This window comes from Phyllostomus hastatus, unplaced genomic scaffold (assembly GCF_019186645.2).
Source record: "Phyllostomus hastatus isolate PE091 unplaced genomic scaffold, TTU_PhHast_1.1 phas_contig_210, whole genome shotgun sequence".
NCBI lineage: Eukaryota > Metazoa > Chordata > Mammalia > Chiroptera > Phyllostomidae > Phyllostomus > Phyllostomus hastatus.
In genome coordinates this window covers 16,099,640-16,114,656 of record NW_025333737.1, presented here as the reverse complement: position 1 = coordinate 16,114,656, position 15,017 = coordinate 16,099,640, and the positions used below count along the sequence as shown (strand labels likewise).

Here is a 15,017-nt window from a genome sequence, read left to right as displayed (position 1 = left end):
ACCCAGTTTTGTCTACCACTAGAACTAACCACCACATTCTGCGAGTTTTGCCTTTTTCATCTTTTCCCTGTCTTCCCTTCCCTTTGCTACCACCCTAAACCAGGCTCGTGGAGCACCACGCAACCAGACAGCTGGAACCGACTGCTCTCCCGGACCACTCAGTCCTCGGCCCCGTCTCTGGAGCAGTCCTCCTCACGCAGTATAACCACATTAATTATCCGAGAACAGTGACCTGAACTCTTTATTCCACTGCTGACAATTCCCCAGTGACTTCCCACGATAATCACTTATTCAAAAACTGCATTCACTTAGCAAACATTTATGTAGAGTCCTCTCAGACTTTGTGACGGTCCAGTTTTATTTTTTTCTTTTCAGTTTTCAATCGATTGTAGACGAATGTTTTTGTAAAATATAACAAACATTGTAGTAATGATAAATTGTTTTTAAAGAATTTCTTTTCTAAATTCTTACTCTCAGCTTCAATACTCATCTTACCATGGGCTGGTAACAACAGTTCCTGGTCCAGCAATGGTCCATGGTGGCAATTTCCACCAGGTGCACCACAAGAAACTTTAAAACGTGCAATACCTGACTGTTTTAGTCAGGGGCACTGACCTCTTCCCTCAGATTGTCAAATTAAAAAAATGATGTCTGATGTGAATGCATCAAATTATACCTATTTTTTTTGTCAGAGTGGCAAAAAAAATTTTTTTGGTGTGCTGCAGAATTTTAGTAATTAGTTTAGGTGTGCCATGAGATGAAAAAGGGTGAAAATCGCTGGTCTGTGGTACACGTTCTGAACAGTCCCGACATGGAAGGCCTCAGAACAGTGGTCTCAATGCAGGGTGACTCTGCTAAAGCTGAGAAACTGCCTTATGAGTGCCATGCAAATGAATATTTATAATATATTAAGAACATAGCTAGAGACAGATGATGTATTACAGAACTGTACACCTGAAACCTATATAATTTTGTTAACCAATGTCAGCCCAATAACTTCAGTAAAAAAGTACACACACACACACACACACACACACACACACACACAGCTGGAGTCGAAGCACATACAAGGTACAGGGCAGGCACAGGAGAAGAATCTGAGCCTGTCTGTAAAGTTAAACAATCCTTACAAAACAAAGTCCTCACTTCTGATTCATGGCTTTCTACAATCAACCCCAACCTAATTTTATTTTATTTTAAAAAAGATTTTATTAATTTATTTTTTTTAGCAAGAGGGGAAGTGAGAAAGAGAGGGGGAGAAAAACATCGATGTGTGAAATACCGATCAGTTGCCACTCACACACCCCGACCAGCAATCAGGCGTGTGCTCGACTGGGAATCAAACCTGCGGCCTCTCGGTTTGCAAGACACCGCCCAGTCCACTGAACCACCCCAGTTAGGGCCCAACCGAATTTTAAATCTGATTTCCTGCTGCTTCCCAACAATGCTCTGCCAGACTGGTCTAAGTCAGGAATTCTACACTTTGCTTCATCTGTCGCTCTTCCTAGGATGTGGACAACTCACCCAGCCCCTCCCCTATCCAAAACCATTTAACATTTAAGTCTTCACCCAACCTCTGCCTCTGCAATGAAGTCCTCTGTGATTTTCCCTTAAAATTCCTATACGACTTATCATCTATACCATTCTTTGGCATTTTAGCTTATACTGGCTTTTGCTATCACTTGTTAGGTAACTTCTAAATGATTATTTTATTTTGACATTTATGTTCCACCTCAAAGTTGACAGTTTACTTAAACCAGCACTTCCAGCAACTACCTCCTTCCTGTATTGTGCTACAATAGGTGCCAAGAAACACACGAAGAGAGGGACTGGAGTTACTGGACGTTACACTCCTACCACCAACTGTCATAGCTCTTGAGCTCGTGACAATCTGAATACAGTGGGTTACTAGGGAAGTAGCTTATTTATAAACCTTAATGTCTTAGAGAATTCATTCACTCTCATATATTGAGCACTTATGCTTCTTACTTAAGGCCAAGACACTGATTTTTGCCACATTCAAGTTCTACACAATCTGCTAGAAATAAGAAAATAAGAAATTGCAATTGAGACAGTTTCTCTACTCAAATTTTAAAACCTGAACGAATAAAGATATCTTCATACTTTCAGTCAATGCACTCATCACCTTGACAAAAACTGAGGTTTTGGAAAATGGCTCTAGTCTTAAAAAAAAAAAGAAGGGGAAGAAAGGAAAGGAAGAGAGGAAGGAGGAGGAAGAGGAGGATGATAAAGAGGATGAAGAAGGAGGGTGCGTTTAACTGTTCTGCAGAGGAAAGCTTACACAGTTGTCATGTCTGGCATCTAAACACAAAGATCGGATTTCTGTAGTTCATAACTACCTCTTTATAACTCACTTTGTAGAATTTTAGCAAATTCCTGAAGTACTGGATAATTTCTGAATGCTAAGGCTGGCATTTATAAATGCATACAGCAAATGGTAGGGGGTGAGGCCAGACCTACAGACCTTCAGTGTTTTAATAACTCCTCTCTTCTTTTTCATCCCCCAAACCTATTATGTCTAAGTTCTCAGAACCTTTATATATGAAGAGTTTTGTAAATTTCTTTTAGAACTAACTGAGGGGGGGGGGGCAAAAGTGGAACTTATTCACTCATCACAGGATATTCTTTGACACAAAATTCAAGGCTTTCCTGTCTACTTCTTAGCTTCGTCTCTCAGTGTCTGGAAAGGTGGTTCAGAATACAGACTCCAGAGCCAGACATCCTGGTTTCCAATCCCAGCTCTGCCTCTTACTACTTGTATACACCCAGTAGGTCATTTCCTTCCCTGGCTTCAGGGTTCCTGAGCTAGTACCAAGTTCTAGTCCAGTTCTGCCTGTGACTTGCTTAGTGACCTTGGGCCATAATTTCTGCATCTGTAAGGAACTGCCATCAACACCCTGGGAATTCAGGCCTTTACCCCTAAGCCCTTCTCCAAAAAAACTTGATGCCCCTGCTCCCTCGAAGTGCTGACAGTGGAACTACTATGAAAGAGAACTAGCCTGTGATATTATCTTTTTGTTTCTTTTTTCAATTACACAAGCAGAAGTCTAATACCACAGTAAAACACTCAGACATGGAGGTACACAGAGTAAAAGCCCAAAAATCTCCCTGTATTTCCCATCCTAACTTCTCTTTCAAAGGAGTAAACAATTTTTTTCAATTCAATGTGTGTCTGTAGAGGCTTTTGCAATGCATTTACTTTTCTTTTTAAAGGTTTTCTTCATTAAAACAAGCACATCAACATTTGTACACGTAGAGCTGGGTCACTTCAGGACTCGCCCCGCTGTGTCCCGTAATGAGGAGGGGAGAGTGCGGCAGCCTGTCTAATCACGTCCGTACTACATGTGGACTTCGACTTCAACCTCGCTGTGACCCAGCTGTTGAGCTATATGTAACCCGACTGCAGCAGCCAGCAGGTCTAATCTATTGCTGACTCTATAGACAACACTGCATCCCCCCAAAGATTTTTTTCTAAAAGCCTGTCTATAATTTTTAAATGCCAACTGAATTTGTATATAATTTGACTCTGAGATATAAGTACAGCCACATTATTTCTACTCAAATATAAGAAAATTCAGCTTTAAAAATCAAAACCAATGGGAAAATTAATTTGAGGTTAAAAGTTTCAATTTACAGAAAGGCACCATAGTAGTTTGTTTTTTTTTTTTTTAGGGTGAGTGCTTGATTTCTAAATTCTGCTTCAGAGATTTTGGAAATCACATGGTCATAAGCCATTTTCTTCTTCCAATTAAAAAATATATATAAATTTTCCAACCTGAAGTTGGAATTAGTAAATTATTAAACTGTTACATTCCTCACGTCTAACTATCATCTACGAGCACTTTGTGGAAAACCAGAAGGGGGAAGTTTTGCATCTCTAACCAGTGAGCAATTGCTTTCTTTTCCTTTCCTAATAAATTACAGGCAGACTTGAACAGATGTCAGGTTGGCATTCAAAACCTAAAATATAGCTGAAAAGCAAGTTATGACTAATACAAGGGGAAAAGATGAATGTCAGAAAGCTTCATTTTTTTCTTCTTTTTTTCAAATTTCAGATAAGCTCTTTAGCCTTAGGGTTCCTTTTACAGAGCCCTGGAGTTCGGCTAGATGTCTTAACCCCCATTTAAATTGCAATCTCAGCTCATGAGTGGGGGTGTGAAAATGCATTATAAGAGTGTCAGTGTTTATGTTAATCTTAGCAAGAACTCCCTCTCTCCCAAATATGGCATGTTCAAAACCTTAGCGCCCTTTCTTCCACTCTATTTTATTTGTACTGTTCTTAGCATCTGAAAGATGTCTGCGTGTGATTGAAAGGCTCCTTATCTCTTGGCAGCTCCACTCATAGAGTAACTGCAATCTCACTCATGATACCAGAAAAGAGCTGCTTTCCTCTAGAATTTTGAAAGAAACCTTAAAAATACAGATTGATAATGGGCTTAGAGAGGGCAGCACAGAGGAAAGGGGACCAAAGAGAACACACAGTCAGTTTGAAAGAACGGGGGCAGGAGACCAGGACCAGTGGCTCTGCTCCCTCCAGGTGGCCCCGGATGTCTCCACGGTACAGATCCACCAAAGGGCAGTGTGAGGCTTGAGACTCAAGTCTCTACACCCTTTTCCTTCCCGTTCTAAAATGGGTAACTTCCACCAAAGCCTCTTTCTTTAGATATATGTGAACTGAGTCCTAAAATTACACTAAGGGACGCTAATTCTTTAACAATTATTCCACTGTTCTTTGAAAAGGATTTGTGTTTTTTGCTCTGACATTTATGGTTTAGAAGTAATTGCCAGGGGTGCTGAAAAATGAAGTTTCTTTGCAGAAATTCTATCTTTGCCAACAAAAGAGCTACAGTGAGAACTGAGGTAATCAATTGTTGACCCCGAGCACTCTCCAAAACTGCATGCAAAGGACGAGGTGTGGCACGTCTCTGAACAGGACAGACTCAGCTGACATCTGCGTGTGCTCCAGGACAGCAATCAGCTGTTGAGCTTGTTCGCCTGTGCTTCCAGGTTCTGCTTCTCCATGCACACACTTCCACCCCGGCACTCCAAAGGCGCCTCTGTTACCCCATGAAGTAAGGATCTAAGGTCATTTGTAACTAAACATCGATCATTACAGGGGCTGGAGGACATTCTGACTGAAGAGCTCTCTAGTATCCACTACATGCAAGGCATCGGTCTCGTTTCCTTGGCCAGTGCTTTGAGACATTTTTGAGGAGGAGCTGCCCCACGAGGGTTTGGGTGAGTCCACCTGCTACACACAAAGAAAAAATAAATAGCTACACTGATGAAAACAACAACAACAAAAGCAAAAGTCTAAACTGATATCCCCCTAAATATGCCCTTTTCCCATTTCTACACAAGGCCTTTCTTCCTCCATCTACAGGACTGCACACAACTACTTTTCTCCCTTTAAGGCTTTCCTTGATATTAGTTCCATAACAATATTATAACTAGAACAGGAAGGAATATACCACATAACTGAAAGTATTTCAAGAGAGAAACTAACAGATCAGAAACTAACATACAGCATTGGGCAAAAGTAGATTCACAGTTGTTCATGTGGAAAATAATACAATAATTAATAAACAGTAATACAAGGATAAACTGTTCTGCGTGCTCACAACTGTGAATCTACTTTTGCCCCTCCCGGCACAGGACACTTATTCCATGTATATTACCTCACCTGATCCCCAATTTTACTTCTCAACTGTGTGCCTCTGATTAGTCCCTTACTCTTCCTGTGTCTCATCAGCAACATTCTGCATCTAAGCTGTGCTTTCAATTTTGAAAAGCAGCTGAAGTTTTAGAAGCAAAAAGGAAGAACTATATTACCTAGGTACACAATTATCAGTCTCATAAGCATGACAAAAGAGAATTCTAAATTTATCTCATTGTGCACTTCCAACTTTGATACAATAGGCGAAAAGATCCTTTTAGTTAAGATTCCTGTGTACAAAGCAGACATAACTCTCGACTTCATGGTAAAGATAGTGATTTGGTCTCAAGCCAAAAGTAAAGAAGTTCTCTACTTAAATTTTTTAAAAAGCCTCATAATTATTCTTTCCTAATCACTATTTTTTATTTGAATTAATTTAGCCAATTGTATCCAGTGTCCAAATGAATCCCACAACTACGAAAGTTTATTTAATCAACAAAGAGTGAGGAAAATAATCAGCCAATTTGTTTCCACCTGGCAGGGTAAACGATCACAGGGTATATATAAAAAGGACTTGTGCAGCGTTGTTTTATATTCTATATTCTATCCAAAAGTAGCAATTTGTACTTTTATATATCTTTACCAAAGCCTAATAGGAACTTTATAACCACACTGTACTTGGAGTACAGTAAGTATTCTACAATGGAATTTCCTCAAAAGTCAAAGGAAAAAAGAAGCCTCTATTAGAAAACAGGGAATGACACATGCATAGTAAGAGAATTACTGATTCACAGCCCTTTTACCATTTAAAAAGTCGCTTTAGGACACTGAGAAACTTCATTCAGAATAAAGCTCAATCCAGCTCAAAAGCCAAGGTAGCTTTATACTTAATTTTCCTTAAATCAAATTGATAGCATGAGCTCCTTGATGGCAAAATGCCATGACGAGAAAAATATATTACTTTTAAAAAAGGACAGAACTCGCCCCATAGGTTGAGGTAGCTCAGTTGTTTAGAGTGTCATCCTGGTACACCAAGGTTGAGGGCTCATTCCCCAGCCAGGGCACACACAAGAATCAACCAATGAATGCATAAGTAACTGGAACAATAAATCAATGTTTCTCTCCCCGTCTCTCTCTCAAATCAATAAATAAAAAAAATTTTTTGAAGGACAGAACTCTTTTTGTCTACTTAAGTCAGTATAAAGATATTAGAAAAATAAATACATAAAAAGGGTCCTGAATGGTAGCACTCACAAACAAAATTCAAATCCATGGTCCTTAGTCAAAAAGCATGTTAATAAAAACAAAAGCAAACTATTATAATTCAAGTGATTTCAATATGGACTGCAGAGACAGAGACTACTGGTAAATTCACTGAGAAATTTCATATCTATTTTGGTTTATTCTCAAACTCTCTGACACCTGGCGAAATCACAAATCAACCAATATGAGTTTTACTCTTCCTGAATTATGTGCCCAACCTCAGACAGAGGCTGTAACAAGCAGGGTTTAGATAACGCCCAGACACAAATCTAGTGTCTGAGTAACTGAATCCTCCGTAGCTTCCAACTGTGAGAAAATATTTATAATATTAAAAGATATGGCTTTACAGAAGTGGTTCTTCTACTTCTTGGCTGGATAGCATAATATTCAAAGAAACAGAATCATTAGACTTTTTGTGCCAGAGCTCGCTCTTGAAGCCCAGGAAAAACATTCTACAGGAATGACTTACAACAACATTTGGGATCATCCTCTTATGTCTGCCTATACACCCACAATGTGCTTAAACGATATTTCCATGTCCTCATCAAATAAATTTTATGGATTTATTGTACCTCCAAATATACATTGCCAAGATAGTGAACTATCATGCTTTTTACTATTTTTCAGATTAAAATTGTTTTTTATGGACTTGGCCTTTGGATCTTTCAGATAAAAAAGTATGTCATTGCCATTTCAAGGTGTATAAAACTCAGGTGATGAGGGTCTCTGTCATTTTCTCTTAATCCAATTCCAAACTCGACCTTTACCCAGTGAACAGGTGTGTGCTGTGCCTGTAATTTACCAGAGTGAGCGGCCAGGCAGAAAAGCTACCAACAATAGAAGGCTGAGAGAGCCAAGCACTTAGTGCCTAGAAAGCAGTTCTTATCCCCACCATTGTGAATATACTTTTATCTCCCAGTAGCAATTTAAAGATAAAGCATGATGGGGGTGAGAGAAATAATATATTCATATTCCTTCAGGTTTTTTTTTTGGAGACTGTTTTTATACTACATCTGCCAGAGGCTGTTGTTATAAATTCCTTTCTGAGATATTCTGTGGCTCACATTCCAATCCAAACTGTAATATCAATAGCAAAACAGTCACGACAGCACTTCCACCAGGGCAAATAACGCCACTTCATACAGATAAATTAAATAAACCTTCAAGAAGAAAGTGATAAATGAATAGTGCATTTATTTGTGTGCCATATGGAAACTCCTATGTATACCCTGCATTTGTCTTACTGGATCAAACTTACATCATTTAAAAACCAAGTATCCATTTACTGGGTATGGAGATGCACTAATCAAGTAATATAACAGTGCACCACAAAGACGCAGCAGCTAATATCAGAAAATGCCCCCAGTCTAACAGACGATGACGCAGCAGGGTAAAGCCCACCCACAGTGGGTCTTTAGAGTTAGGTGAAATTTCTAAATATTCCCTATGTAAAAACATTCATAAATAAATAAAATTTCTAAATATGTCCAATAGAAAAATATACCTGAATAAACAAAATGGAGCAAACCTACAAATATTTCCATGATTTCCTCATAAATTTAAAATGTAATTTCAAAAAATTCTAACCCTTCAAAAATTTTTTAGAAAACTTTTGTTTAAAAGAAGTTAAAAAAAAATACCTTGGCAGGTCTGAGAATGATTTCAAAATATTACTGAAAAGAGACTTCATTGTACTTATTTCTTTTTAACAATACAAGATTTTATCAAGTTTTCCTTTTTAAACTCACCCATCTGCTCCACAATCTCTGGCGGAAACACTCGGGAAGCAAATGCTCGTCGAAAAATATCTGAGAATTCCTTGTCCAGACCACCTATCCCCATTTTCTCGAAGTTCCAGTCAGGGTTGATGATGGACTGGCGGTTCTCCTTGGTTTTGGCTTTGCCTGTGTCAAACAGAGATAATCACGTGTGAAACGAGAACTTCATCAGAAAGTGTAAAAATACGGAGCTCATGGGGCGTCTTCCATGAACAAAGAGAACTAGCCTTATATGAAGATGAACACCACAGCCTTAGCTATTTTCTAATGAGGATGTTTTGCTGTGTTGACTGTTTCGTCTGGTCCCCGTGTAGGGTCAGTAAAATGCTCTCACAACGACTCGCTAAACTCACGCTGCGGTCCATTTGTAATCAACCCATGGAGCTTGGTCTCCTCAACCTTCAATCCTAACCACGTTAACTAATTTAGTTGATTAGAAGAAACACCATGTGCATATCTGATGAAGATAATACTAGGTGCCAGAAATGCAACTGAAACCTAGCAGTTTCAAGGCTCCTAAAGCAAGTGTACTTAAAAATACACACTATATTTATCTAGATTAAGTTTATAATTGAGTATATAACCCCTCAGCCTGAGTAAGATTAATGTCTTATTTGCTCTTTCTTCACTTGTACACAAAAGTCTAAAATCATCCTAAAGTCTTTAGTGATTTCAAAATCTGTTTTCAAATTCCTTCAGACAAAAAATTATGTAACTTAAATGTCATAGTGCCACCTAAAGTAACTTGAGAGAATCACATTGATGATCACAAGCAAAGAATAAAAGCTCCTTAGTACACTTTGCTATAAATAAAAAAGACAGTAATATTATAGTTTTTTAATTATGGAAGAGAAGGTTGCATTAGAAAAAGTTTATCTTAAATGGCAGTTTTATGGTTAGAGTTTTGTGGACTTAACATTTCCTTTACAAAGCTACAGAAAATAGTTTTCTTACACTCTACTGCCCTCTTGTGGCCAAACTTACTGCATGCTAAATCACGACCCAATTTTATTTTTCAATGGGAAAAACCTGTCAACCACACCTTTGCATGAATTACTTAGAGATACCCACATTGAAGGAAAATGTATAAAGGACCCATGTTAATGAGCAACAGGGTGGGGACTGACTGAGGGAGCGGGGAGGGCAGGGCAGGGGAGAGCAACGGGGGAAAAACTGGGACAACTGTAACTGAACAACAATAAAAAAAGGAGCATTAATGCATAATATAGGTAAGCCCATTTCTATGCCCTAGTATATTCTATAAAAAAAACTTCTTGTATCTATCTACCTACTAGTTTGTTTTGTATCTCATTGCACTGTCTTGTCTGCACTTGCTATATTGACATTTGAAACTTGATAACTTACTATACATCTAATCCTCTGTATATAAGGTAAGTGTGAGGAAATATCTTAAAAATGAAGTATTAAATAAATATGACATACAAATATTTAAAAAAAGAAATACCCACACTGTATGAAAGCCACACAACTCCCTTGGGACATTATACCTTAACAAAAGGTGTACAAAACACAAAATACAAAGAAATTACTGTAAAAATGAAATGGATCAATAATAGATTTTGATACATCCTACATCCATAAAATGGCATGTACAGTCATTAAAAATTATGTTGAAAGGTGTATTTATTAAGATGCTTGAAATATGTTAAGCAGAAAGAACAAATTATAAAACAGTATTAAAATAAAATAAAATTTAAAAACTTTAGAGTTGCATGGGCTATCTTTGGGTGTCTATCCATATTTTATAAAATAAATATTTTACTTTATAATTAAGAAAATAACAATAAGAGGCAATAATAATCTATGAATCAAGAAAAAAGGCCACACATTCTAAGAAAGTTAAGTAACCATGGATATGATAATGTGCAACCAATGGAAGTTCTCCACTTTCTACTGGAGTAGACATCAACTTGAGTTACTGGTGAGTTACTCTCCTTAAAGCCAAATCTGCACTTTTTAATATAATAAAAGCAGGGCTAATGTAAAAGAGTATGACTGAACTGTGAATCCGTTGGAAAGACTTTCTTCACCTGCACATTCATCATTTAACTCAATCACTAACAGAAGTGATGCCAGTATTGCATTGAACACACCACCAGATGAGAGGCACTCCACAAATAACTGACCACATCTCAAGGTCATGGGAGACCATGAAGGTCTGAGGAGCTGTCAGGGACTGCAGAGGACTGTGCAGACTGCACAACTAAAAGCAATGTGGGATCCTGAAACAGAAATAGGGCACAGCGAAAAACACCGGTGAAATCTGATCAAAGTCTGTAGTTGAGTTAGTAGCAATGTCACCGTGACAATTTAGTTGTGGTGACTGTACTACGGTTATTTAAGATGTAACATCATGGGGAGCTGGTGAAGGGTGTACAGGGACTCTCAGAGCTACTTTTGCAAATCTTCTGTAAGCCTAAACTTATCTCAATATAAAAACTTTAAAAATTAATTTTATCTGTATTTTTTTCCTTATTTATAGTGTGGTTACTAGGACATTAAAAGTTACATAAATGGTTCACATTACATTTCTATGGGACAATGCTGGTCTAGTGAAGGTTTTAAACTTTTTCTTCGTTAGCACATTGTGGTTTTGTGAAACGCTTTCTCAAGGGAGGTGTTCCCTGTTCTCCTTCCCACTTGAAAATCATGGTAACTGGGTCCCATATAGTAACAGAGATGACCCCACTTCATTCAGAACGTCCTGAAAACTGTAAGTCTTACCAATAAGATTGAGGGATGAATTTTCTGCTTTTTCAAATGCAACTTGACTGTTTCCAACAACTAGCCCCACTTCAATCTGTGCAGAAAGACAATAATTAGTATAGTAGTCTAGCAGCAGACTTCTGGACTTCTCAAAGCAAAGCCAGAGCAAAGGGAAATGAGGTCTCTCAAGCAGAGCAAATCTGTAAACTCTCACCTAAGTTACATTTACTTTTGTCATAACTACTTTCCAGTTATTCCTATTTTCTTTATTTCAATGCATATATCTTTTCATAATGCCTGCCATATTGTTATTTACTTACAATACACATCACCTTCATTCAACTAGGATTGCAGATTCCAAATTACTATTAGATCTGCAAATAAGTGTATTTTACCCTGTATTTTAATAATGCTCACTCTAGAAGCAATTTTCTCTCCCTACTATCATAAAAGAAAGAACACACAGTATGAAAGAAATCACTGAGCAAGAGAATGGGTTGAAAAATTATATTAATCTGCACAATTCACATCATGAAGATTATCTAATACAAATTATTAGAAATAAAACATACCTTCTGTCTTTTACCTGTCGCAGGCTCTCCCTTCAGGATGCTGGGATCCATGGCTTCGATGTCCTTCACTAGTAAGCCAAAAAGCTTTTCATTGAAGCTGAACACAAGCTATACACAAAAGAGGTAAAGGCAGAAAAATCACTTTATGTTAAAACGGCTTGAATGGCACCTCATCACCAATGTTTTCCAAATGCAGAAAAGCAAGTCTGTCCTGTGTGCTCCTCTTGAATCTGCTCCACGGGCAAACTACCCACCTAACCACTAAGGGGGGAAGGGAGCTAACACTTACTAAGCTCTTTGCTGACAACCACCACAGGAGGTTAGATAATTAGTACTCACAAACTCTCTTGGAAGTACTCACAAATTATTCCTCAGTTTTAACTAGTGGGGAAGCTGAGATCCAGACGGAGGCTAAGCCATGGGACCCAGAGTCACAGTGGACGGCAGTGCCACGACTCAGCCTGGGTCTGTGACCAGATACCTAAGCTTTTCTATAACCACTACGGCATTTGATGCAGCTGTCTGCCAAGGGTTCATTGAGTGCCTTCCATGAACTAGGCCCTCCTCTACGTGCTGGGCTACAACAGTAGGTGTCACAGGCAAAGTTGGCTGTCCATCCTGCCACTACTACCTACTACAAAAGGGAATAAATATGAAGCACGGTGATTTGGAGTAAGATACTTATTTCTTTTCTGTATTATGGAGGATTTTCTTTCATGGGTTTATAGATGTCTGCATGTTATTATGTTTAAAATAATTAAAAATACCAAAGCATTTTCTACTAAAATAGAAAAGCTAAAGGGGAAGGTAAAAACAATGAAGTTTAGTCAGGTGATTTGAGCCCAACTATCAGTCCAAAAGTGTAGAAATCCAGAGGAATCCAGTATAACCCAAAATGCAACGGACAGGCAGTCAAAAAATTATCAGCTGAATGTCCTCGTGGGGAGCCGTCTTGAGCCAGTCAATCCCCACTAGCACCACAGCGGCTCCTCCATGCATCATCCCATTTCACTGACATCAAAGTACGTCACAGTTCATGGCATTGCTTTCTTATTTCCTATCTCCCCAAACTAGAAAGTAATCCCTATGAGAGTAGGGATTATGCATATTTTGTTCACTGTTGTATCTGTAGTGCCTAATATCATGGCTGGAACATACCAGGTATTCAATAAATACTTGTTTAATTAATTGGTCACTTGACTAGTGGGTTCTTGTCTGTTACACCCTTGGATGTGTCGCCAAGGGCATGTCATCTACCTTCCCTGTACCTAAAATTTCACATTTGCAAAATGAGGAGGTTAGACAAGATAAATTTTGAGGCTTGTTCCAATTCTGGTATTCTTAAAAATACCGTATTTTGCCACGTATAATGCGCTCCTGTGTATAATACACACCCACGTTTTTTACCCAAACTTTCAGGGGAAAAAATCTTTCATTTCAAGTTTCTTAAGATTTTATTTATTTATTTTTAGACAGAGGGGGAGGATGGGAGAAATGAGGGAGAGAAATATCACTGTGTGGTTGCCTCTTGAGCAGCCCCCACTGGGAACCTGGCCCACAACCCAGGCATGCGCCCTGACTGGGAACTGAACCAGTGACCCTTTAGTTCACAGACCCACGCTCTATCCACTGAGCAACACCAGCCATGGCCATTTTAATTTTTTAATACAATTTTTAATTTATTTATATTTAGATACTTGGTTTTTGTGTTATAAAGGAATTTTAGCATTTATTTTTGAACATATTATGGTACAAAAAATTTGATGTAACAAATAATTACAAAACGCAAGAACAGAATCAAGGTATTTCAGGTACTACCCATGTATAATGCGCATCCTTATTTTCCTCTCAAATGTGCAAATTATACGTGGCAAAATACAGTAATAATAAATGCACCGTATTCTTTTCCTGTCTATCAGCAATTCAGCTTCTACTTGCAAAGGTCTGACATTATGATGTGTGGTCTATCCTATTCCTGGTCTTGTCCCAGATCTGTGGCACTGCACAGGAGAAGGAAAAGAGATCACCCTGCACTCCGACGACTCCTTCCTTCTGCCACTTCCCTCACTCCCCATCTCACCCACCTTCCCATGTGAGAGGCTGCAAGCATGGTCCAGGAAGTCACTGGAAATCAGCATGCTCCAAGCAAGGATTCTCCAGTATTTTCATCTCAGGACCACTTTATAAGCCAAAAATTTTTGAAGACCCCGAAAAGCCTTTGTTTACATAGGTTATATCTACTGACATTTACCATATTAGAAATTAGAAAATCTAAAATTTACTGATCAATCTAAATATATCTAATAAATCCATCATGAATATTTTTAACTTATAAAATATGCTCTATTTTCCAAGATAAAAAACCACAAGTTGGAAGAGTGGCATGGTCACATTTTCATAAACCCCTTAACAAAGCGAGCAGGACCCACGGCGGCTTCAGCAGTGGACGTGCTGCACTAGCATGCATCTGCAAAGCTCCATCTGCTCATACGAGGGTAAGAGGAAAAGACATGTCCACCTTGGCATTAACATGAAAGTAGTTTTGACTTTGCAGAGCCCTTGAAAGGGCCTCAGGGACCCCGGGGGTCTTCGGACCGCACTTTGAGGACCACTGCTATGGAGCTATGGTGGGAGGGTGAATCAGGAGTGACTAAGAAAAGTCACAAAAAGGAAACAAATGTAACACAAGGGCAAAAGAGCAATGGTTGTTTATGTATTTACGTGTACAAACAGCAATTTATGAACTCACACATTTTTTGTGAGTACAATTTTAAAAGGATAGAATTTCTTCCTAGGAGGTTAACAATATGCTGTCAACTGAAGTCCAAACACAGGGCTGACATCAACAATATCATTTTAGAGAGCAAAGCAGGGCTTCAGAGGTTCTATTAAAAAAAAAAACTGAAAAAATATATATATTCATGATTCTCAAGGAGGTTCATAACCAAAAAAAGTTAAGAACTACTTTTCTGCAGAAATGTATCAGTAAAAGAGAAAGAC

General features: G+C 38.4%; 1 protein-coding gene across 3 annotated transcripts in view; it reads right to left on the bottom strand.

Moving 5' to 3' along the window:
• Positions 1-15,017, bottom strand: part of NSF (N-ethylmaleimide sensitive factor, vesicle fusing ATPase) — a 130,815-nt gene that overhangs the window by 86,076 nt on the left and 29,722 nt on the right. For all 3 annotated transcript variants that reach the window (XM_045837118.1, XM_045837117.1, XM_045837119.1), the window contains exons 6-8: positions 12,018-12,125; positions 11,464-11,539; positions 8,689-8,844 (exon numbers count right to left, since the gene is read on the bottom strand). In XM_045837118.1, the coding sequence (XP_045693074.1) occupies positions 8,689-8,844; positions 11,464-11,539; positions 12,018-12,125 (340 nt within the window). The remainder of the gene's footprint in view (positions 1-8,688; positions 8,845-11,463; positions 11,540-12,017; positions 12,126-15,017) is intronic.